This window comes from Manis javanica, chromosome 2, assembly GCF_040802235.1.
Source record: "Manis javanica isolate MJ-LG chromosome 2, MJ_LKY, whole genome shotgun sequence".
Taxonomy (NCBI): domain Eukaryota; kingdom Metazoa; phylum Chordata; class Mammalia; order Pholidota; family Manidae; genus Manis; species Manis javanica.
In genome coordinates, this window is record NC_133157.1 from 19,519,817 (window position 1) to 19,546,174 (window position 26,358).

The following is a 26,358-nucleotide window of genomic DNA, read 5'->3' on the forward strand; positions in this document are numbered from 1 at the left end:
AGGGCAGCCCATGGATCAGATGAGCTACACTGAGAAGCTGCTGGCTACACAACCCAATCACGTACGCAAATTACTTACTGTTTAGACCAGCTGCAGCAGCTCCCAGGGTTGGGACCAGGAAGGGCTGGCAATGAGCCAGTGTGTGTGCACCTCCTATCTTGGGGGGCCAGCACCCCCAAGCAGAGCCCTTAGGGCAATGCAGCAGGAAGCAGCCCAGGCGTCCTGGCCAGGTGGCTTCCCTGCAGCCACACCACCGCCAGGTTTCCACCATCTTCCCTCACTGCCTCCACTGTGTCCAGCCTGGTATACCTGGGCTTATATTCCTAAGAACCCATCATGAGCCCTGCGGATGGAAGCCTACGCACCCTCCTTCCCCACGCAGACTCCCTCCACCTGGGGAGGCCAAGCCTTGGCAACGCCCCTCAAAGAAAGGAAAACATCTGCCAAAGGCTATTTAATGAGCTTCCCCATCCTAGCTTCTGACCCAAAGTCCACTGGGATTCTGGTCTGGGATGGGGAGGAGCATCATGCTGCTATGGCAGAAACTGGATAGAAATCAGAGGGTGTGGTCCCACAAAGTCCAGAGTGAATGACAGACTAAGACCATCACAGCCCCCAAGCAGCAGCTCAGGCTTTCATTCCCCCCAGCAATGAAAGGGCCGACCTGGGCCTGGCTGGGTGTTAGGGGTAACGACTGTCAGGGCCTAGATACACTGGCCCTGCCTTCTGCAGAGCCCAGCCCCTGACCCCAACCTGTTACAGAAGAGGGTGATGACCCTGGGCTGCCCCGTGACACTGTGGAATTATCTGTCTGTATATGCTCACCCTAGCCCAGGCTTTGAATCTGCTAACCCTTTAGGAAGTTTTGGGCCTTTGCTCACTGGGTCTCATAGCCCTGGTTTGGGGGTCTCTGGACTCCATGCAGAAAGGCCCTCCCCATGGAAGAGTCAGCAAAGAAACATTAATTTGTTATTTCAATAACCAATGAATCCCTGCCTTGAGCTGGACCCTGTGCTCGGAACCATGGCTGCAGATGGACAGGGAAGCAGCCTAGGAGGGTGGGCACAGCTGACCCTGGCACTGATGCTGCAAGCAGGGACAGTCCTGTCATATTCTGGCCTCAGTGACCTTAACACTAGGGCAGCTATGGGTGTGCGCTTGGCTCTTCCTGGTGGCACTTGGGGCACATGCTGCAAGTGGTGGGCTGGGGCAGGACAGAGTAAGTATCCTCAGGTTCAGATCACATGGAGATTTGGCCTGTAGTCGGCGGGAACCAGAGTGAGTCCCTCCCTCCTTACCAGCCTCTGTCTTCCATCCCTAAAATGAGGCTGGAGAGGGGTGTCCAATGGGCCCAGTCCTGCTCTTCGTCTTCAACAGTCAGTCCCAGGCCCCACCAGGCTCCCTCACTAAAGGAATGGGCTCAGTCAGCAGTATTTAGAATGAGCACCAGCTTTGGAGTCCAAAAATCTGAGTGTGATTTATCTCGAGCTAATCACTTAAATGTCTCTTGAGTCTGAATTCCCTCATCTGTAAAATGGGGCTGTTAGCATCTGCCTCACTGGGTCCTGTGGAGACTAAACAAGATGGTGCATGTGGAGTGCCTGACACACAGTAAGTGCTTGATAAATGACAGCCATCATTGTTGCTGTACTGTCCCCTTGAGTTGTTGCAAAGAGTAAAGTTGAATGTGCAAAGCTCTGTTGAGGGTCTAACAGATGAGGGCTACCATGGCATGTACCAGGAGCTGATGTCCATGAGCATTTACTGAGCAACAGGCTATTATCTTCATCGCCATCTAACAGATGGGGAAACCAAGGTACAGAAAAGCCACATGGCAAGAGCAATAGGAAAATAGGCAGGTTGGTCCCCAAGTCTATGCTCTACCCCTACCTTGCATTCCCTAAATGACTCTCCCCTTGCCATCTGCCTCTTCCTTAGCAACTTCAGGCAAGGACAGTTCCGGTCTTTCCATGGGAACTGTCTCTCACAGGGATAGCAAGAAGAAGTCTACATGAAGTGAAAGCCAGGAAACCAAATGTGCCCCTGGAAAGCTGACCCTGGGCACTGTCCCTGGCTGGCTTCTGCTCCAGCCTGGGGCCCACATCACAGCACCACCCTGACCTTGGGCAGCTGCAGTGACTCAGATGGCCAAGAGCCATGACTATCTCCCTCCCTGGCTCCAGTCCAGCCAGCCACAAGCTGGACTGAGAATTCAGGCTTTTAGGAGCAATCCTCGACCCGCAGCACTTGTGCCAGCTCCAGGGTCAGGCTGTGTCCTGACTACCCAAATTCCTGGGGAGTGTTCAGCACAGAGCCACCAACTCAGATGCGTGGAGGCCAGCCCTGGAACCTTGTGCAGCCAGACACAGTTCCTCCTGAGTCTACCCCCTGCTAGGGTGTGAGCCCAGGCCACCAAATCAGAGGGTCAGCAGAGGAAAGACTGGACTGAAACGCTGGCTTTGCTGCTGCCTCCTGCAAGACCTGGTGCTCAGCCAACCCCCATTCTGAGCCTCAGTTTCCCTGGCTCTAAAATGGGCACTGGGGTTTGACTAGGCCAGTGCTACTCAAAGTGTCATCGGCAGAATGGTACTGATCACAAACTTCTTGTGACTGGTGTGCAATGGTATAAGCAGAAAAATCAAGAGTGTGTGGACACTTTTGCAGCAACCTGACATTGCCATGATACCCAAGAGCAAGACAAGTAGATTGATCTCCCTGGACAGGGTGCAGGCTGGTTCAGGCGCTATCAAACCAGCATGAGAATTCACAATTACTGTGAGTTGTATAAAAAGTATAAGGCCCTTCACCACAGCTGGCTTAAGAAGCGCTGGTCTAACTATTCCTGTTTCCTTGAGAACTCACAAACTTGGCCTCTATGGCAGTACTTACAGTTACAGTGGAACACATGATCCTGTCACCAAACTGTTCCCTGGCTTCGAGAATGCCCCCATTCACCTGTTTGCCTGGACCAGACTCCTGGGTGCCATGCCTCTCCCCGGTACTCCCTATCCAATTAATCACCAAGTATTATGGATCCCACTTCTTATCTATTATCTCTCTTAGTCTTTATCTCTTTCAGTCTCTCTCACTGGTCTTTTAGCTCTCTCAAGTCTGCCGCCTCCACCCTAGTCCAAGACACCATTGTGTCTCCCTAGGGTGAGAGCAACCTCCTCCTAACTGCTCCCTGCCTCTGGCCTTGCCCTCTTCCAAGCCATTTTCCTCAATGAGGCCCGTGTAAGCTTTCTCCAACACTAAACTCCCAACACCCCAGGATGAAGGTCAGACTCCTTACACAGCCTCTCAGGCCCTGAGCACCCCTCCAGCGTCAGCTCATGCTTCATCCCCCTTCCTGGTGCCTCCACTCACCTAGAATAAGCCTTTCTATATTCCAGCTCCTGCCCCTGGCACAGAAACTTCCCTAATGCCCCTGACCAGGTCATCCTGACAGGTGCTGTTACTGGGCCCTTTGTCATAACTGTCATCGCTTCATTACGTATTGTTTCTCTTTGGTTGGCGTCTGTCTCTCTTCCAGATGTCCTCCCACCACACCAGACTATTTGCTGTATGGGGATGAGGACCACATTGGTTGATGAGCCACAAAGAAGAGGACATCTGAGATTTTGCCTAACAGGCCCTTATTCACTCTTTGCCATCTGAGGAAGTACTTCCAAACCAGGTGGTTCATATGGACTTGACTTATTTCCCACTCCAGGGATGGGCATGGGACCCAGGCCTTAGCCAACCCATCCCATTGTCCTCACTGATTGGGGTGGGCACATAGTCCAACTTGAACCAATGAGACTCAGGCCCAGGAATATTGTTGAAATAATTGAGGGAGTCAACCTGAAAGGCCACAGCTCTGTACTTCCGGCAGCTATACTGTCACCACTAAGGGAGTGAGCTGACGCACACACACGTAGAATGAAGAAATGGCGAGGGGCAGCCAATTCTTGGTGATATGTCTCAGGCTCTGAATCCAGCTATGCCTAAAGGCTACCCTCCATGATCCAACAAATTCAGTTTCCTGGCTGAAGCTAACTGACTTGGGCTCTTGTCACTTGCAACTAGAAGATTCCTATTGCATACCTTATCACCAGTACTTAACACAGCACCTAACAGTAGGCACTCTGAAATTATTTGTTCATTCGTGCAGTCATTCAACAAACATTCATCAGTGAGAATGACCAGCTTTAATCTACAGAGCTCTCTTGGTTGCTATTCAGAGAGGGGACTAAGGGGACAGGAGTAGGAATGGGATATCCACAAGGAGACAATACAGTAGACCCAGGAACAGAAATGAGGCCTGAAGAGGGTGGCTGAACAGAGGGAGGGAGGGGAAGATTCCCAACTTGAAATTCACTGGGGAACCTTTGACTACCCTATCTCCTCTCTGGTCCTTAGTCTTCCAGTCTGCTTCAGCCATCACTCTAGCATCCCCATGTTTTCTCCACTGCCAACACTCAACTTTTCCTGAAGGGCACTGGGGTCAGGGTCAGGGTAGGGTTTGGGGGTTGGATTTGACAAGCAGAGAGTATAGCGTATTAGCTAAGAACACAGGCTCTGGAGCCAGATGCTTGGACTTGGATCATGTTCTACACCTCCTAGCTATGAGACCTTGTATAATCTACTTATTCTTTCTATTCCTTTGTTTCCTTATTTATAAAATAATAATAGTATCAGACAGATTACATATTATAGCAGAAGGAAAGCATATTTGATAAATATTAGGAGCTATATTACAGTGAATATTATGATTATTTTTAGTAGGAAATCCAGAAGAATGAATTAAACACATGGAAAAGAAAGAATTCCAAAAATTAATAGAAAAGTTCCCTGACTTAAGGACTTGGGTCATCAGTCTAAAAAGGCTTACCTAATAAGTACGAGGAAAAACCGCCAAAAGAGAAGAAACAACTAGAAATTATCTGAATTCCAAAGATTGGAAGGATAAATCTTGCTTGTTTCCATAAATTTTAGAGAGTCCAGCAAGCAGTATGTTTCTTACAACACTAAACGCTGGGATGATGTCACTGGTCTCAGGTTTCTCGGGGAGAAGGCCTGTGAGACCAGAATTGTCTACTTAGGAAAAGGATGATTCAAACATGAAGGCAAATATTTTCAGACTTACACAGACTAAGAAAGCATGCCACCCACAGACCCTTTCTGGAAAAATTGCTCAGGAAAGCTCTCCTGAAAAAAAAAAAAAAAAAAAGGAATCAAAACCAGGAAGTCAAGAATGAGATGATGTGGTATACAAGAGAGTGGCAAGCAATGAAGCCGGAAACGTTTATACACTTAACTACTGAGAGCATAATTGAGATATTGAATGCAATTTATATAAATAATTCTTAAAACATAATAGAACTAATATTTGAAAATAGTAGCAATCAGAAACTAAAGTTCCAGATGATTCCAACAATAGCTAGAAGGCATGGAGGAAAGCAAAGAGAAGCAGGGGCCAGCTGACGTACTCATTATGGGTGGTAGGAGGTGCGGACAAACTATGCCGGATCTGGTGTTGTTACTGATATGTTTGTGGCAAAAGTAAGGGTAAAACCACAGGCAGACTAGGATTAGGGTGATAACTTCACAGGATTTTACAGAAGAGCAAGGGAAGATTAGCCTTGGGATGTTCAGGATTAGCCTGAAATATATTCTGAAGCTACAATAATTAAGTCTCAACCTACCATAGGAATAGACAGATCAACAAAGGAAATGAGAAAATTCAAAACCAATGTGGGGAAATTTGGTCTATGGTAAGTGAGAAAAAGAAGGACAATTTAAAAAAAAGGTTTGGAAAAACTGGTTACCATTTGGGGAAAAAATTGAGAGTTCCCTCACAGATGAACTGGAACTATGAATGTAAAAGGTAAAAGGATAAAATTACTTGAATAAAATATGGAAGAATATTCATTATAAACTTGGAGTGGGAAAGGTCTTTGAAAATATAGCCTTCTATTTCCCTGTAGCCCCAAAAAAGACTTGACTACAAAATATGTTAATTTTTGAATGGTTAGAGAGACAGTAAATAAAGTTAAAAGACAAATGGAAAACTAGGAAAAAACACTTGTAACCTATATAAGCAATGGTTAATATGTTAATCATATAAAGGGCTCTTACAAATAAGATAAATACCCCCATAGAAAGTTGGGCAAATGATATAAACTGACATGACAAAGAAGAAGAAATATAAATGACTAATAAACAAGCCCAATCCCACTAATAATGAAATAATTGGAAATTTAAATGAAATAAAAATTTCACTTATCATACAAATGAAGAATTAATCCAATATTAGGTAGGGTGTAGGGCAACAGGCACTCATTCACTGATAATAGGAATGTGAATTGTGTATCTGCTTTACCTCTCTGTTCCTTTGTTTTCTCATCTCTAAAATGGGGGTATATCAATCGTGTTGGGCAGAAGGAAAGCATTTGTAGAGCACCATGGTAGTGTGAGTCTCACTCTATCCTACGAATAAGTGCAGCATGATGTAACATACAGGGCATTCTTTGGATGTTTATTGCAACATTGCTCATAATATCAAAACACTGGAAACAACCTGGGTGCACATCAAAAGGGAAGTAGTTATATAACCTGTGGTCCATTGGCTACTTAAAAGAAAGAAGGAGAACTTTGTCAAAGATTTATATCATATGTTAAGTTTTAAAAAATGAGTTATAGACTAAACTATGTTTTCTACCTTTATCTTGCATCTACCTACCACTTCAGCAGTTTATTAAAAATAAAAATAATAATAATAATAAAGGGAGAAATGTGGGATTCACATATAAATTAAGTATAAAAATCAAACAAATATTCATATTTGACCTGATTGTTTATAGTTCATAATGTGTGATTAGAACCGAAAGTTTCTGTGATGACTGCCCTTGTACTGTTCACCATGTAAGAACTTATTCACTATGTAAGAATTCGTTCACCATGTAAGAACTTGTTCGTTATGCTTCAGAAGATTGGAGACTGACAAGAATTAGGCTTGGGGTGGATTAATGACTGTGCATTGAGCATTGACCCCCCTATACAGAATTTTATTGCTGTTAACAACCATTTGATCAATAAATATGAGAGATGCCCTCTCAAAAAAAAATGATTTATAGAAACTTTTGTACGATCTGATACTATTTAGTAAAATAACATATAGGATATATTTATATGTGTGCCTGGAAAAATATTTAGAGGGACCACACCAAATTTATAGTAGTGGCCAGGAATGGGGAAGGCCTTAGAGAAGGGGGAATTTTATTTATTTACTCTATTCTGTTCACTAATGTGTAAGACTTTCTGTACAAGTATATTATCAGTTGAAGAACATATGACAAATATATAATGATAAATAAATGATAAATTATAATGATAAATAAATAAATATTCCCCTTCAGAATATAAATAAAAACTTTCAATTTCTCAAATAAGTTTAACAAAAAAATGTGAAAGACCTATAAGAGAAACATGTTTTTTTCAAAACTTTACTTGGGAAATCTTAAAAGAAGACTTCGTAAGTGAAGAGATATAATCCTATTCCTGGATGGGAAGACTGTTTTGAATAGACTTCAATACTCCCCTTTTTGATGTATATTTTTAATATAATTATACCCCAAATCTCAATGATTTGGGGGGAAGGTCAGGGGAGAGGTAGGGACTGAAAAAAATTATACTGGATTTTATGTTAAAGAATAAAGATGTGAGAATAGGAAAAAAAATTTTTAAGAAGAGTAATGAGAAGCTACTTATCCTAACATAATGTACAAGCATTGCATCAAATAACTGGGAAAAATGAAAAAGCATTTTGTCTCATACTATAAGCCAAAGTAAATTCCAGATAGACTCAAGTGTACAAGCTGAAAAATAAAATCATAAAGTTCAAGGTGTATTAGTGAATATTGTATGATCCTGGGGTGAATACCACAACACCACGGGCAAAAAATATTTGTTTAAATTTATATATATGATAGTAGTCATCAGAAAAATGCAATGCAAAGCCACAGTGAGATACTATTTCATACCCACTGGCATGACTGTAATTTTAAAAACGGGAGAACAACAAATGGGAAAAACACTGATGATAGGACTATAAAATGGTGCAGCCACTTTAGAAAACAGTCTAGCAGTCCCTCAAAAAATTAAACACAGAGTTACCCTTTGATCCAGGGATTCCACTCCTAGGTATATACTCAAGAGAAATGAAAACATGCCCACACAAAAGAATTGCACACAAGCATTATTCATAACAGCCAAAAGGTGGAAACAACCTAATTGTTTCTCAATGGAGGACTGGATAAATAAAATGTAGTATATCCATATAATGGAATATTACTCAGCCATAAAGAGAATGAAGTGCTGATACATGATATAATATGGATGAACCTTGAAAATATTATGCTAAATGAAAGAACCCAGACACATAAGACCAAACATTATATGATTTCATTTATGTGAAATGTCCAGAATAGACAAATCTAGAGACAGAAAGTAGATTAGTGGTTGCCTAGGACTAGAGGAGATGGGGGAGCTTGGTGGATGACAGACAAAGGGCATGGTTTCTTTTAGACATAATGAACATGTTCTAAAATTGAATTGTGGTGCAGGTTGCACAAGTCTGTGGACATACTAAAAAACCACTGAATTTTACACTTCAATGGATGAATTGTATATGTGAATAATAGCTCAATAAAACTGCTACCAAAACAATCTACAGATATAATTACCTATAATCAGAAACATCTCTAGATTAAAAATACAATGAAAAATAAAAGGCTAACACACAAAGAGCTCTTGTGAATTAATGACTAAACTATAAACAACCTAAAAGAAAAATGGGCAAAAACACTTGAAAACACTATTTACAAAAGAAGAAACATAAGTGACTAAAAGTCACATAAATATTCAACATCTCTACTAATCAAAAAAATTAACCTACCAAAAAGTGCAACAATGCAAGGTGCTGGTGAGGGTGTGGGGAAATGGGTATTCTCTTCCTAAGGCTGTCTTAGTTTGCTTGGGACTGAGGGGTTTCCCAGGAAGCAGGATTTACCATGCCAAGCAAGATGAATCAGTCAACCTAAAGTACCAATTATAAAAGGGTACAACTGTTCTGGACAGTCACCTGGTAATACGTATCAGGAACATTTTTTACAAAATATATGCCCTTTGACTTGGAATTTGTACTACCAGGAATTTATTCTAACAAAATGTTCATTCAAAAAGTATTTGTAGAGGGCCAAATATCTACACTGGATGTTAGAGATGCTAAAATATACCTACAAGGATTTTTATCCCAGGCTTTTTTAACAATGAAAAATTGGAAATAACCTAAATGTTGAACTATTAGAGATTATTTAAATAAAGGATGCTTCATCTACATAATGAACTACTTTGCAAGCACTAAAAATGATGCTGTAGATGAATATTTATTGACATGGGAACATGGATACACTACATTGTTAAATGGAAAAAAGCATGTTAGAAAACTGTATACACCAGTAATCCCAATTTGCAAATAAGATATGTGTGTATAAACAAATGCCTCACCAGATAGCACCCCAAAATGTTAACAGTAGTGATCTCTGGGTATGGGGATTAAGGGTGAACATTTCCTTCAACTGTATTTCATGTTTTCTTTCTAATAAACACGAATTACTTTTATAACAATGCAACAAAATTCAACTACATTAAAAAGAAAAAACACCTACCATGCCCCCATGGGTGGAGGTCCCAAGGAAGGGGGTTGCAGAGAGTCAAGCACAAGTTCACACTTGACTGAGCAACAACCCCATTACTGAGTACCTACTACATGCCAGGTACACTGCACAGACCATCCCCTTTAATCCTCACAAGAATCCAGTAAAATGGGTGTCCTTTTCTTATTTGACAGATGCTAGATGACCCACCAGGAATCCCACAGCTGGTAAGAAGCAGAGCAGGGATTTGAACCCTGGCCTGCCTGTCTCTAAACCTAGGCCCTTCTTTTACCTTAGCTCCCTCTGCTTATTCCTAGGGAAGAGCAGAAAAAGGTCTCGAGCTATACTAGGCCCTCTGGTCTTGAGGGCTGGCTCTGTGCCGGCCCTTGTCCACCCTCCCTGCAGACAATCCAAGGGACAACAGACGGACAAGTCAGTAAGGGTAGGGACAGCAGCAAAGGGAAGGCGTGGTGCTGGAAGGCCAGCTGGCAGAGGTCAGCACTTGGGGCAGACTAGCTGGGGACTCCGCGCCCGCCAGGCGACTCTCAGGAAGCCCAACCACATCCGGCCCCAGGAGTTCCCAGGCCCGGTGCACACCCAGAAGCAGCCAGAGAAAACCTAGCAAGACTTGCGGCTGCTCTGTTAAACAGCAGGAGGAAAATAGCCTGCCTTCTGGGACCTTTGCCCCAAGCTGTGACGGCTGGCCAGTCCTTTCACCTCTCTGGGCCTCCAGGGCCTCCTCGGCCTCCTCTGCTGTATGAGAAGGGGGTGTGAGGGCTGACAACACCAAGACCCTCCCAGATCTAGATTCTCTACAGCTAGGGCACATCCTCACATAGGGCCTGGCAGGAAGAGGAAGGGGCTGAGTTGCCCCACCCAACTCCTGAAGGAGCCCCCTTCTCTTCCCCTCAGTTCTCTCCGACTACTATTTTTAGAATAGACCACAGCAAGCATCTCTACCAGTCCTGCTGTGCTCGGAGCTCCAGGTAAAACACAGCAGCCCCATTCATTCTGCTCCAGCAAGAACACACCAGGAATTTATAGACAAGCAGCTGACTAGACAACCTCTGCCCACGCCATTAGTCAAGCCATTTCTCACTATTTCCATTACAGCCCAAAGTGGTGACTGACTTTTCCTAATGAGTGAGATGACAAGATCCTAAGGCACTCTGCACCCCTCCCTGCCTCCAATCTGGCAGACGCTTCAAAGCCCCTGAAGAGCAGCGCTGGCCTGGCAGGTAGGGATCTGGGTTCTTCCAGCTCTAGCAACATCTAAGCTCTGGCCCTTCTATAGTCTTGGTTTCTACAAATCAGCTTGTTAATCAATTGATCTGGTGGTGAAAGAGGGAGGCTTTTCAGTTCTACATTCAAAGGTTCTATAGTTCCATGAAAATTCTAGTCACTCATAAAATAAATACTATATTCTCTGCTTTTGGATATGTAAAACTGGGACCAAAACCATAAGAGCAGTTCTGATTAGGTCTCCTTTCCCTCCAACATGCCAGGAGTCAGCATGGAATATGGTGGTATCCATGACCCCGAAGTGAACCTGGACAGCTTACTTAATGAACCAGGTGGGGATCCAGGCTCTGGTCCCACAAAGCTGAGGTGCAACAGGAAAAGCATTGAGCCAAGAGAGTCAGGACACCTGATTTCTAGTCCTGACCATGCCACTAATTTGTCCCATAACCCTGGCCAGGTCACTTCCCCCTTTTTGAGCCTCAGTTCCTCATCTAGATTCTAAAACATGAAGGCCTTCAACTGTAGGGCCCAATTCAATTCTATAACATCTACTGAGCACCTACTAAGGATCAGGAAGTAACAGAATAAAAAATAAATAAGATTTGCCTCCACTGGTTCCCAAGGAGCTCTGAGTCTTGCAGGTGAGACATATCTATCTAACATGTTATAGGTGCACAAAACACTATGGGAATGCAGAGGGGGAAGCAATGACCTCTGATGCCTAAGACAGGTGTCTCAGGAGAGCCAAGCCGTGAAGATTGAGGATTGCATCCAGCAGGGACAACGAAGAAGGGCAGACACATCAGCCAGAAGAAATAGCCTAAACATGAATGCACACAGAGAGTTTGGCAAAGGAATAATCCAGTGTGGTCAGACTGTGGGTACAAAGCAAGAACTGTGTGGAGCAACCAGGGAGAACCTTGAGAGCCACGCTGAGACCTGGGCTTTATTCTGAAGACAATGACCTCCCACATGGTCTTGAGGCAGGAGTGAGTGTGACTGTTTAGCCCCCTCGGCCCCTCCCAGCTTGGATGGTGCTTGATTTCAAGCTGCAAAGCCGGAGAATAGAGCAATCAAAAGTAGATGCTCTGGAGTTGGGCTGCCCGGGTTCCAATCCTAGCCATCCCCTAGCTGTGTAACCTTGGGCAAGTTTCTCTAAGACTCAGCAGCTTCGTCTCCCAATTGGATATAATGAGAGTAAATGTGCAATGGGGATAATGCACCTCATGAGGCTGTAGTGAGGATTAAAGAGACAATGTAGGTCAAAGCCTGGCACCATGTCAGGCTCACAGTGTATATGCTCATTAAATTACCTAGTGTTATTATTCCGCCCTTAACAAGGATCTGGGAACAATATGGAGGATGGTGGCCCTATTCAGAGAAAGGCTGAGAGAAGGTAAAGTCAAGACATGATAGAAGATAAGGTTGTGCTGTCTTCATTGAAAGTCAAAAAAAGAGAGCAATATGGCCGAGACCATGAACATGACACAGAGAAGGAATCTGTCCACAGCCAGAGGGGCAGCAAGGAAGGAGGGGGAGGGCTGGAGAGACTGGAAAATTGTTGCACATTATAGGGAAAAGAGTCAGCTTAATTGGGGGATGTCTGAAATCTAATCCAGTTGATTCCCAGTTAAGTAATTAGGGCTGAAATTTAAAACCAGTCAATTAGCAAAATACAGCCCCAGAACTGGGCTCACCCGCCTACTTCAACAGGGCTTGGGTCAAAGCCCTCCTTCCAGGACTCCTGCTCAGCCCCCTTGGACCTGGAGCTGAAGCTGTGGCCATGGTTCCATTGCCGCCAGGTACCCCGAGACCATGTCTGCTGATCCTCTTGAACTCTGGACTCAAAAGGGAAAGGGGATACCTGACTGTCTCCATTCCCCTGAGAGCCTGTCCTAAGGAGCCCCACCTTATCTGTCATATCAGACTTCTCAAATCTTGTGAAACTATTGATCTTTTCAGCCTGGGCCACCTCCCCCAGGAATATGAACTCTGGAAGTTTCTTCCCCAGTGTGTAGAGAATAAGGCCTGTCATTTATTTGTTCTAAAGTACCCCCACCAGAGTTTAAAGGACCACAGCTTCTACATGTGGCATGTCCTCCTCCTGCCTCTTCCTGGAGGAGATGATTGATTTTTCTTAGTTCCACCCCTAAAAGGCTACCTTTACATCTGAAAAGAGCAGTGGTTTTGGTTGAGAGGCCTTAGCTTGAGGACTAGCTCAGCCTCTTACCAGCTGTGTGACCTTGGATAAATCATTTAACTTCTCTGAGTCTTAGCCCTTCTCACCCATAAAATGAGGCTGCTGGGAGGCCTGGGGAGGTAATACTCTGGGCCCGGTTGCCCTCCCTGAAGCCCATGCTCTCACTGCAGGGAACCCTCCCACACTGGGAAACTGTCTCGGCCTTCCCTTTGCAGAGCCCCCTTGTTGCTGTGTGTGAAAAATGAGGGCTTTGGTGGAAGAATTTATGAAAAAAAAATTTACATAAAGAATTAATAAAAACAAGACATACATAAATAAATGTCATCATTATTTCCAACAGGTCCCAACTCCCAAAGGGTCATAGACCCAGGCCAGCAGAAACCAGGCGTGACCACTTCCAGGAGAGACAGAGTTTCCGAAGGCCCAGAGCCTGAGACATGAGAAAACACCAGCACAGGATCAGAGGGTATGCAGGGCACTAAAAGGATCACTTTGTATTCAAATCGCACAGATGGCCTTTTCAACAATAAATGGTTGTGCTCCCATCCTCCCAGCTCCTGGGCCCGAGACACCAAACCAAGACAATTGGGCCATCAGGAAAGAGACCATTGTGTGGGCTTCTTAGCGTGATTTATGTGGAGGGCGGGGCCAGCAGCATTTCCCGTGATTATGACTCTCAAATGCAATTTTGAAAGCTTGTTCATCATCCTGAATGGTTGGGATGCCCTGGGACGCTGAAGAGCAGTGGCCACCCGGTCATATTTCATCTTCTCGAGCCCATGGAACCAAATTAATTGTTTCATTGATTTGAGAGGCACAGCAGCAATGGCAGCGTGGATCACCGCAGTCACAAGGAAGACCGACCCAGGAGCTAATGTCTGTCCCAGTGGCCAGCCAGGCCTAGGGCCCTGAAGTGAGCATTCACTCGACTCGGCAGCCTCCCGGGACAAGCTGGGAGGAAAGCCCTGTCCCCAGGGATGGGTGCTGCATTCAGATTCTCCGTTTCCCTGTGGCCAGAACTCTTGTCCTCTGCATCTGTCTGGTGGACAGAGGTAGGTCACCAGGTCCCAGAGAGCATGGCTTGCTACCTTCCCAGACAGGCAGTTCTCCTGTGCCTCACATTCCCCTTAATGTCATTTTGTAAGGGACTCAAATGAAATCAAAGTGCAGCTTGCTGTCCTTGTAGACCCAGCTGCTCCACTGCTCAGAATTAACCCTGCAGACTGATTCCTGGCTGACAGGCCCTGTATCACTTGCCCCACTTCAGGCCATACCTGTTCCCCTGCTGGGTGGGGGCATGAGCCTGGTCATAGGCAGATACATCCATCCCCTGTTAGACTGCTGATGGGATGTGTCTGACCTTGCCGAGGCTGGGAGGAGGGAAAGTGGGAGGTGAGGAACATATTCTCTTTTAGGCCACCCTTCTTGGAGTTCAAGTGGCCAGAGAAGCTGTGCAAACTCACCAGGGCACAAGAACCCTCTCTAAAGACACTGAGAAGGTCTTATAGGACTCAGTGCAGAGAGTGTCCAAGGTCCAGGGACTTCTCTGGCCTGAACCATCTCTCCAGCCTCTCTGACTCCCTTTTTCTTTGCAAGCAACACTGGTCCTACCCATTCTCCTTGTGTGTGAGCTATGTCACTCAGATCTGTGGCCTTGGGCTTCCCCTGATCTAGGGCTTGGCAGTTAGAAAAGGGTGTGAGTGCTGCCCAACCCCAGGCTCTGGTGGCAGGTGCAGCAGTGAGCAGACTGAGCTCTAGTCACTGTCCCCTTGGCAGGTCTTCCTTTATCCTTGTGGCAGGAACTGTGTTCCCTGGAGTGCTGAGCCACACCTAGCCCTGGTCCCTGACTCTTAGGAGCTCTGCAGATAGCAAATCAAGTCAGTTTCTAAAAGGCTGTGTTCCAACTTCCTATAAGACCATTCAGCATAGGATGGAGGGAGCACACAGACAGCCCTTGCTATGGCCTGGGGGCTGTGAACTTTCCCGCCTTGACCAGGCCAAGAGCACCCTGCTCCCAACTCCCAGGGACACTCTCAGAGCTCAGCTCTGGTCCCTACAGAGACCTGGCCCAGAGGAGCCTCTGTGAGGAAGGCCCCAATCCTCACTTGCACCCAGCATGGAAGCAAGACACAGTGGAGGATGAGAGCAAAGCGGGTGGAAGGACAGAGAATTATCTCTTCTCCTCCCAGACTTTCTACCATATACCAGACTCTGGGCATTCCCATACCCTGCTCTGCAGCCACTGCCCAGAGGGGCCACCATCACCCCTCACCTGGAAGATTGAAGGGAACCCCTAACTAATCTTCCCACACCTACTTGGGCCCCTTGTTGAGCTCTCTGATCTTCTAGAAATGTACCGAGACTCTCTGAGTCACCTTCTCAAAAGCCTTCAGTGGCTTCCCACTAAATCTAGAATGAAATCAATAAAACATTAACCACCAGAGCCCTGTGTGATCGGGAGCCCATGCACCCCATCCATCTGCCTCCTCACTAAGCCCAGCCTCACTGGCCTGGCCTTCGTTGCCCCAGCCAGCCAAGCTCCTTGCCATTTCAGGTACTGTCCTCCGGATGTTCCATTGGCCTGGAACACTCTTCCCAAAGTCCCTGCCTGGCCAACTCCTTTCTGGCCCCCAGACCTCAGCTTAAAATTTATGACCTGCCCCTGCCCCCACCCCACCCACACATAGCAATCTAAATAATATTCTTTTCTTAAGGAATCTGTTCTTTTCCTTCATAACATAGTTTGTAATCACATGTGCATGTGTGTGTGTGTGTGTGTGTGTTGGTGGTGATTTATTTAATGCTCACTCCCCTACATGGACTGTGATCTTGGTAAGCTCAGAGACCTCGTCCATCTTATTCTCCACAGTATCCCTAGCTCCTAGCACAGAGCCTGGCATAAAGTAGATGCCCCCAAAATATCTGTCGAATGGAAGAATGAATAAAAAGTGAGTGAATGGGTGGCGATATCTTCTGGCAGCGGAGGGTCATGGCAATGTTCTCCATCAGAGCTGACCTCTCCCAACCTCTCCTGCTGCCCCAAGGCAGACGCTGGGACCACCAGAAGCTGAGATGCTATTTCATCAACTCCTTCCTTGTAAGGAATCAGTTTCTGAGTCTTCTCCACTTGGGACTCTCTGATGCCAGTCTGCACATGCCCATAGGGCCTCTCACGCCACTGCGGTCCTTCTGATGCCAGTCCATACACACCCACGGGGCCACTCCCTTCAGATGACTTAGGCCCACCATCTTGGTCCTCCGTTTTGGCTCCAGTTGAGGTGTGGTTACTGTGCGGTAGGGGATGCCCAAGAAAGGGTTAAGTTGCCAGAAGCAGAGTCCCGCCCTGGGTTTGCTCAGCCAATCAGAGTCTGTTCTGATGAGGTAAGGCTTCTATCCTGGGTAGAATTGGTTGAGTTGGCAAGCCCCATCTCCTGCTGGAGAGAGCCATAAGGGTGGAGTTTCTGTGGAACCAGACAGAACTGGAATTAGGTCGCTGTCTACTCAGGCCAAGGCTGCCTGACTCCAGGACCTGTCCCTGCTACTTTCTAAGGTCCTCAGACAGACCTTGGCATCTCCAGGGCCCTGTCTCTATCTGCCAAGTGATGATGATGACAAGATGGCATACACCTCGGCGTCACATCTGGGAGAAGTCCTACAGCCAGCCAAAGCAGATGCAGGAGCCTCAGTTTCCCTGCCTGGGCCCTGGAACATGGCAGGTGGTTACCAGCAAGTGATATGGAACAGTCCTCATATGTGCTCAGAGCAGCAGCATTCAGCTTCAATAAACAAGGCCACTAGAGGAATCTTCCTATATAGGAAGATTAAAATAATAATAATAGCAGCTAATTCAGAGTTCTTCTTGTGCGACACTTCACTAAGCACATTACATGAATTTAATCCTCATGAGAACCCTGTTAATCCATCCATTTCACTGATGAAAAAAACCAAGTCTCAGAGAGGCTGGGTGCCTCGCCTACAGTCACAGAGTGATAAGAGTTTGCACCTCCCAAATCACTTACTATGTCATTTTTGATCTGTTGGCATATCTGTCTCCGCCACTGGACTGTGATCTCCCAAAGAAAGAGTGTGACAGACTCCTCTGTGCACCCCCACCAGGTAAAGCGCCAGGCTGCTCTGCACACTCCTTATCCCTGGCAGCTCGGCCGAAAGCCCACTGTCCTCAGAGGCTTCCTGTTGCCCTGGCCAGCGCTGGGCACACTGTGCAGGCTCAGTGAAGGGTCACTGAGTGGACGGCGAATGTGCAGCCAAGACCCCCCACACTGCACTTAGGACCCGACAGGCACAGCCTTTAATGCTTGGATTGTCACTCCAGCGCCCTTGAACTTCTGTCCAGTTATAGGAGAATTCCATAAGGACAAGGACCAGGTCTCACCCATCTCTGTGACCGAAAAGGACCTAAACTAGTGTCCAACACAGAGCAGGCACTTATTACATATGTTTGATTGAATAACCAAAATAATATGTGTCATCCGTCCCTCCCAGGTTAGAACCTCACTGGCCATAGGTAGGACCACCCATGAGTCATTCTGCATTAGCTGAATGTTCTGAGGCCGAGAGTTCTGTAAGTTATCCCAGGCAGAAGAAGAAAGGTAGGTTCCCCTCCAGGGCAAGGGGGCAGAGTTCTGATGAGGAGGAAGGGAGTGATGAACAGAAGGAAGCTGGGCCACTGAGTTCTACAGAAAGAGGGGGAGTGCACAGGCCAACCCACAGCAGCCTCCTACCTACCATGGTCAGCCAGAAAATGAGCTGAAGAAAGGCAACGGAGTCCCCAGGCAAGAAGAGCTGCAGTCTGGCTGCTGCTGGCCTTGTTCTATCCACCCTGCCTCAGGTGGGACCCCCATCCTACAATCCACAGGTACCTCGGAGATGGTACAGAAAGACTGTAACTCCCCCCACCCCAAAGAGGGGAACAGATCTGTCCCCTAATGGCAGGTTTCACAGGCAGTCAAATTATGCAGAAGTCTTCAACGTATAGTTCTCTGATGGAGACTAGACAGAACCCAGGCCCTCAGCTTTCATGGTAATCACAAAGCTTGAAGAGCTAGAATGAGCCACCTGACCAATGTGCAAATGGGACCACTGAGGCCATGCGGAGGCCATGCAGAAAGTGGTTCCCAAGCGTCAAAGCAGACAAGGGCACACCCACCTCTCTATTGTTCTTTGAATCTATCTTCTTCTAATCCCCTCCATCCTTCCCAATACACATGTCATATTCAAGGCATATCATATTTATTATGATTTGCAAATTTGGGAAGAACTTTGCATTCCTTAAGATGTTTGAAGAATCCCCCATTCCAAGGTATCAGCAAACACTGTTGAACATAGTTGAGAAAGGGCAGCATGGGAGTTCAGGGAGTTGCCTTGCAGACTCCTCTTTCCCCAGAGAAGCATTTGAGTTGGTGTGGAGGGGTTAGGGAGTGGCTCGGGCAGTGTTTTCCATTGTGCATCAGAAGGCAGAGCATTCACAGAAAAAACAAAGAAAAGGCATTTAATAAAGACATGCTACTCAGTCAGGACAAATTGATCAAGCAGGACTCTGCCTGTAAAGCAAGAAGCCGGTGTCCGAGCTCTGTCTGGCCTTCCCTCTTCTGTCTTCCCTGGAGGACAGCAACCTCAGTGGAAAGGCTATGGGCCAGCCCTTGGCAAAAAGGTTCACATCACCTCTGAGGCTGCCAGGACCTGACAAAGCTGAGCACTGTGGCCCAGCTGGACAGCCACCTGGGCCATGTTGTTAAGATTGTTAAAGCACTCCTGGAACTACTGGCACTGGAGAAATCATATCTACCAGAACTTCTCTTGGGGAGATTTCTGTAAGTGACCTGGTCCTTCAAAGGAAGAAGTTGCTAAAACCCTGTAAGTGTGTAGGGGTGGGAGAGTGGGAAAGTTAGGGCAGTGAGACCCCCAAGAGGCCTGCCTAACAAAAGATGGTTACAAAACCGCCTTCTAAGGAGGATCTGCCAAGTGGGCTGTGCCAGGGCCCAGTTCTCAGCCGAGGGGGCAATCCTGAGGCTGTCCCAACCGTCAGACCCTCCTTCACCCTTCTCCGGCCCAGTACATACCTTCTCCATTATATACACATTAAAGAGTTTTGATCTGGAAAGGTGTGCAACTGTTGCTGGCCCAGGGGTCCCATATATCTCAGTGTGATCCTGAAGCCAGGCCCTAAATACTGGGTCCCTTCCAGGGTCAGCCAGCCAAGCCTGCAACCCTGCAGGAACCAAAACCTGTCTCACAACCTCAGCCTACCTTCAGCCACTCAAACTGTCCTTCTGACAGTTTGGAGAGACCCATCCAAAGACACTGAGAAGGCTGTTGCAATACGCTCCAAAATCCTCAGTCTCTGAAGTTGACACAGAAAGAACTCTTCCCCCAGACCAGAAGCTGTTAAGCCCAATACAAAAGAATGTTGCAGGACACAAGTCAGCCATGTAACATCCTAGGGGCAGCTCCAGTGACAAGGGAGTAGCCTGGATACTGACTGAGACCAACCTGGGTCAAGGGCACAAGGTGGTGTTGTTGACACCTGTGGTGTTGGTGACAGGGTATCTGTTCAGCAGAACCTGCCAGCCTGACACAAGCAGCCCGGTGGAGGTGGGGGCAGTGAGATCAAAGCTAGGGTTGATTGAGTGCCTACTGCATGCCACAAAAACCCTTTGGGGGAGGAACCTTGTCCCCAGACGGGGATACTAAAGCACTGAGTAGCACAGTGACTTGCCCAGTCAGCAGCACAGTGTGACTCAGAAGTCCTTGCTCTTCCCTCTCCTCCCTCATCAAAGTTATTCTTGCCTCTGGCTAGTGTCAAACAAGATAACTTTCAAGCCTGAGATGATGTAATTCTCACACGCTCACTTGTTACTTAGGGAATAGCTGGGGAACTGCTGTCCACCACTGCCCCTCCAGAAGCAGCAGCTCCGCCGCCTACCCTGCAGGTGCCCTCAGGAGGCCGGCCCCCCGCCCCCTGCCCATAGCACAGGGGGCCTGAATGAGCCAGAAGGAGCAAGAAGGCCAGCAGGTTTTCTGGATGCCTCTCGGTTTCATTTCTCCTCCTCCTGCTGCCTCAGCAGATCAAGCACCTCAGCTCCCTCCGCAGCCAGCCAGACCAACTCCCAAAATGGCCAGTGCTTTTAGCAGAAGGGACCTGGTGACTCACAAATGGGAAATACCACTGCGCCTCGTAGTTGACATCCGAGTGACAAAGGGCAAGGCTGTGTGGTCCAGCTCCCAACTCACTCCCCTCCACAGGCACCAGACCAGCTGAGGGGTGCCTGTCCCAGATCAGCCTCAGCTGGGAGTCTGATCTTCCCTGAGGCTCCAGCTGGCCAGCCCCCAGTCCCCAGCAAACACGCGTTGGCACCATTTGGCTGGGGCCTGCATCAAACGAGAACAGCTTCTGCCGCAAACATCTCCTCCCAATTACGTCTGCCTTGGGCCAGTGTTAAACACCAGTGTGCTACCCCTGGGCATGACCTATCCAATGGCAGAGGGGGACCACATGCCTGGCAGCAGCAGGGAAGCTGGCCCAAATGAGACCTTGCCAGAGAACAGGGCTGAGAACTGATGGGTCATGCTCAGTTTGGCTCTGTCGCTCTACCTGAGCAATGCGAAGCCCACTTAGTAGACCCAGTGAAATGCCAAGGGGGAGAGGATTCAAGCACACGCCTCTGCGCCAGGAGATCCAAGTCCTAAGCGCCCAGATCCAAGTCCTAAGCGCAGGCTGGTCCCAAGCTCAATGGGGAGGCTCCAGGCTGGTGGAGGCGCCCCCAGGCAGCCAGGGCTGTGGCCCCTGGAGAGGCCTTACCTTGCTCTCCGGGGGGGAAGCTGCCAGCTGTTGCTGCTTAGCGATGTTCTCCGACAGGCGCCAGCACACTCTCCTCTTCTGCTCCTGTGAGTGCGCCTCCAGAGTGAACAAGCACTCTGCCTTCTGACGTCAGGGAAAATCGAGAAAGGGATGGTCAGGGCTGCTCCCTGGTTCCGGGGGGTCCCAGGCCCAAGCCCATCCCTGGGCTCCAGAGGGTGAGGCTGCAGCAGGGAGGGGAGTGCCTGCTAAAAGCCACAAATGCACACCAATCCCCAGTGACGTCAAGGCAGCCAGCGGAGCAGGGAAGCTGGTTCAGGGGCCAGCTGGTGAGCCATGTGCCCCTGGGTTGAGGGGAGGGAAGGAGGCGGTGATTCCCAGGACCATGGAGTCCCATGGAGAGCCACAGGACAGAAACGGTGAGGTCACCCCCAGGGACAGGCAGCACAAGGCAGCAGCTGGGAGAACATGTGCGAAACCCAGAGGGCCTAGGTCTCTGGCCTTCTGATGCTCTGTGGAGCCAGGACCCCCTCCCCAAGCTCACGGAACCCCCTCCCCAACCTCAGCACACCATCTGACCACAAGGCCAAGGTTAGACAGGTGGTGGGACAGACATAACAGACTCAAACAGAAATTCACGTCCCTTTAGAAAGTCTTTGGCGGCTCAGTCAGGCAGCCTTCCACAGCCCCACTGCTGCCTGGCACGTGAGCTGGGGCTGATCAATGACTGTTCAGCTCAGATGAGTGCAATGACATCTCAGCACTAGTACTTCTGTCATTTAAATCTCACTTTGCTCTTTAACCTCGCAAAGTGCAGTCTCATCTCCCAACTAAACTAGCAACTCCCTCTAGGAAGAACTTTGTTTTTGCATCTAAGCCTAGCACAGCACTTGACAAGTAATGGCCTTGGTAAGCTCTGGCTCCCTGGAGGACTTCTGGGATGAGGTCAAATCCAGGTCAGCTTTGGCACAAGCACCAGGGAGCTGCCAGACCCAGGGAGTCAGCCCTGAAGCAGTCAGAGTGTGCTGGTGGTGGGCGGGAGGAGGGGGTCAGTACAGCATGCCCAGCCCAGTTATCATCCACTGTAGCATGCTCTGATCAGGGGATTGCAAGCTCTTTCTGACTCTGCTGGAATTTGATTATAACCCCACAGGGCTGTGATTAGATGAGCTCAGCCAGGCAGCTAAGAGCATGAGCTGGGTGACTAGGAACAGAGAAAAAGACAGTGTTTCCACACAGTCCTTCCTTGTTTTGCAGCTGGGAAGGCCTGGTTTGAATCCCATCTTTGCCACTCCCTCGCAGCTGACCTCAGGAAAAGTTTGTAAAATGGGAATGACAATGACATCACCTACCTCTCAGGGCTAGCAGGAAGCCAAGCAATGAGGACAATATGAGGCCTCAACAAACAGCAGCTATTGTTGTCATTACTCTGAACTCCATTTGCTTAATAAGTATTTATTGAGCATCTGCTATGTGTCAGGGACTGTACTAGACCCGGGGGGTAGAGGGAAATAAGAGAGATGGAGTTCTTGCCCTCAAGTTGGAGGAAGAAACAATAAGAAGCCAAGAAGATGGCTAGAGGAGGCCTCTCTGAAGGGACAGCACACAAGTGAAGGCCTGAACAGTGAGGAGCCAGTGAGGAGAGTGCTCGGGAGAAAGTGTTCCACGAAGAAGGAACAGAAAATGCAAAGGCTCTGAGCTGGGGTGTTTCATCAGCATCACCTAATAGCATTTGGGGACGTTTTTCTACTCTGCCATCCAACCCCACCCATAGGGATGCTGCACTTCCGAGCCGGGCCACCTCCCATGCTAAGTGTTCCCAGGTGCCAGCTGTGTGACTCCTGCCCCAAAGTGCTCAGAAGCTGATCTCCTAGAAGCATCAGAGGGGGACTTAAGAGAACTGAGTGGACGTGGTGAGGCAACACTGCCACTTAACAGATGCCCTCCATTACCCACCGCGGGGGAAGGACACACCCAGCAAAAGACCCCAAGATTCCCCAGGGAGAAGCTGGGTGGGGCAAGTAATGCAAGGACCCTCTGTTCCTTGTCTCACTGTGCCCCCACTGCAGGGTGAGGCATGAGGCAGGCACTATGGTCCCTGCCAGCTTGGAAAGGCCATCACTCCACAAAGCTGGCCCTGGCCCCAGCCTCCCAGCCCTGTCTCTACCTAGCTGTTTGGGTTTCAGCAAAACCCTTAATCTCCTTGAGCCCCAACTTCCTCTCTTTCTGTTCTGAAGCAGGCACTCTGCCTTAATAAAAATTCATTTCATCTAATTGTCAATTTTAAAAAATATTTCTCCATCCATGATCTCATTTTGATCTTGACAGTTCCTTGAAGATGTAGGGAGGGCTTGGATCATTACTCCCATTCTGTAGAAGGGAAAAACCAAGGTTCAGATAGGCCACGAGCCGCCTGAGATCTTACTGCCAATGAGCAGCAAAAGGAAGACTCTCAGCCGTGGAGAACCAACTGCTGAGATTTCATCCCCCAAACCTGGGAGCCTCCGTGGCGGCTGTCACGGCACTGGCTGGCAAGAATGCTCCCCTTGCAGACTGTGCCTGGAGGCAATCAAGTGCAAAGGCCTTCAGAAGGATTCTGTGGGCAAACGGGCCTCAGAGCAGCTGCAGAGCTCACTGGTGGCTTTTTGGGCACCTCTGCACTGCTGAGGTCTGGGAGGGTGGACCCCTCCTACAAAGGGCAAGGAAGCCTCCCTATGCTGAAGGGACCTCTCACAGGAACAAGGCCACCTGCCCCCTGATCCTGACACATCGTCTCACATACTGAACCCACACAGGGCTAAGCACTTCACCAGCAGTGCCTTGGCCTGTCTTCCAACAACCTGCAAGGCAGTGGCTGTGATTATCTCCATTTTACGGGCAGACACAAGAACCACCCTGCCCTTCCTTGCTCTGTGGATAATCTCCTTTGGAAAACCACATTTTTCTACCCAGGATGGCGGCCATATTACCTGTCTCAGCAGTAGAGTTCAGGGCTGGGTCTCTGGCTCTGAGAACCTGGAGCTGAAAACCTCAGAATGCTAGAGGACCCAGACTTCTGAGGCACCAAAGACCTACACGTGGACTGGCCCGGGCAGGGGCTGGCTGCCTCAGATGGGCCAACACTCTGGGGAGGCCCGTGCTCCCAAGCCTCCTCTCCGTGCTGCCTAGAGCCTTGGAGGCTGGCCTGGCCAAGAGAAAGACCACAGAGCCAGCTCCCTCCAGGGAGGCAGAATTCCCATCTGCCTAAATCCGTCGAAATCAGGGGTGCCCATTGCCTGACTGGCTGCCCGTGTATGAACAGTCTCTCTGAATCCACTGTGATCCAACTCATTGGTTTCTCCACTGTTGCACACTGTGCTCTCAGATACCAGGCTCCAAGGTCAAGGCTGTCCGCAGCCTAGAAGACATCCTCATGTCATTCACAGACAGGCAGGGCCTCCTGACTCAAGGGTGGTTAGTGCTGACCTCTCCAGACGCAGCAGCTCTGGGCTTGGACGTCTGCATCCAAACATGAGCACCCCCAAATCCAACCAGAAACCCAGCTCCTCTTGGCCTCTTTAAAACCCCCATCTTGCCTCACCTCCTTGTCCCTGAAGTATTGGCATCTCTGTGAAAACTAAAATCTCCTATGCTGTGACTGGTTTGCTCACTTGCTTTGACAAACATCCTCTCATTTAATTCAATTCTGATGGCCCTGTGACATAGGGAGGGAGGGAAGGCACAGCTGGCACCTTTTTTCAGATTGGAAAACTAAGGCTCACAAAGGTTAAGGCAGGGACCTCAGGCCATCTCAGGAGAGGAGATTCAAAGTCTGTTTTCTGCCTCCTCCAGAACCTGACATCTTGCTACATTTGTATAAGTATGTAAGTACATTACAAAGAATGTGAGCTACTCCTCTTCCTTCTGAAAAGATCAATAAATCATTGGTGATGTCTCTAATGGAAAGTAAATGAATATGAAAGGCTCTCCTCCTGTTATGAAGCTGACAATAATAATAGCTACCATTTATTGAGCACTCACTGTGTGCCAGGCTCTGTACTAAGTGCCTTGGACACAGTATCTTATTGAATCTCATTTAATCATTACAACTACTCTGCAAGGCAGGCCTCATCTGCCTTGCTTCAGAGATGAGTATGTGACTTGCCCAGGTCACTCAGGAAATGGCAGAGCCAAGATTCAAACCTAGGTCTTCCTAACCCCTTAGCGCAGACTTTTAAATTAATGGAGCCAGGATCAGATTCTAAGTTAGAGAATGGTCTCTGACCAATGTGCCCTTTGACCCGCCACCCCCAGTGCTCTGAAGGCAGTAGCAGGGTGCATCAATCTTGTGGATTTGCAGGGGCTGAGTGACACCTGTCCAGGAGAATAGAGACCCCAGGTCCAAGAACTGTTTAGGACCATCCTACCCAGGACCTATTCCTGGGGAACACTCAGAACTGTTACCACCCAGACAATCATGGCTTTCTGCATGCAGCAGAAAACCCTCTCCAAATCCTGTTCTTTCTCTGGGTGCCTCCTGCACGTTAGGCAATGGAGGGAACCACTTGTCAGAAGTTCCAACTAAGAAGTGAGTTGGGGGATCTTAATGGGAACCAAAACTATCATGTCAAGCCTGTTTCAGGCTACAGAGCATGCAGTATCTTGTTTTCCCTGCGTTACCAATATGCCTCTCATTAATAGCAGCCCATTAAGAGAAAAGAGAGTCTATCGGCTGCTTGTGAGCTTCAATCCCTGTTCCTTAGGGTCAGATCACCTAGCACTTGAGTGAAATAAAAGGCCCTGGATCAATATCCCTTCATCAATCTTTGGAGGGCTAGGAAGGAGGTCACAGCTCCCTGGAAACCAATAAGCAGAAGTGGTTTTCTGTGGAAAAACAAACCCAGCCTGGCAGAAAGTTCTTTTGGCATCAAAGAACTTGGAACTTCATTTCAGGACCTGCCAGAGAAAACTGGAATCCAGAGGGAACCCAGAGGCTGAGAGGGCAAATGCTCTGGCTCTTCCCAGCCTGGCTCAGCTTCTCAGATGCCCACTGGGCTCTGGGGAACTGAACACCTGCTGGCTTTCAAGTGCCTCTGCCAGTTACTTACTGTGCCCAGTGGGGATGTGTTGGCAAAGGGAGGATAGCCAATGCCTTCTTGGCCCTCAGGGTGCCATTCTAGGCAGTCAGGATCCCCAGCTCAGCTCCAACCATGTCCACTAACTACCCTTTGGAACTCTCTGCTCTTCTCTGGAGCTGACCTTCCACTCTGTCTTCTCCCACAGGGGTCTGCTCACCCAAGGGGACTCTCTTAAAGGCCTACACCTCTTATCTTAGCCAGGAACCAGAGAACTGATTTTCAGTCACAAGGAACACACACACTCCTTCTCAAAAGGGTGCACTCCTCTTAGCCAGCCAGTGTAGA

General features: G+C 48.1%; 1 protein-coding gene across 7 annotated transcripts in view; it reads right to left on the reverse strand.

Annotated features, from left to right (window-relative positions):
* Positions 1 to 26,358, reverse strand: part of RGS3 (regulator of G protein signaling 3) — a 115,843-nt gene that overhangs the window by 33,831 nt on the left and 55,654 nt on the right. For 4 of the 7 annotated variants that reach the window (XM_036990546.2, XM_017648763.3, XM_017648764.3 and 1 more), the window contains one exon: positions 20,960 to 21,082. The exons of 1 other annotated variant lie outside the window; for it this stretch is intronic. In XM_036990546.2, coding sequence (XP_036846441.2) covers positions 20,960 to 21,082 — 123 coding nt within the window. Of the gene's footprint in view, positions 1 to 7,463; positions 16,602 to 20,959; positions 21,083 to 26,358 lie in introns of those variants that run through there. 2 more of the 7 variants (XM_036990548.2, XM_017648770.3) reach the window with 2 other exon arrangements.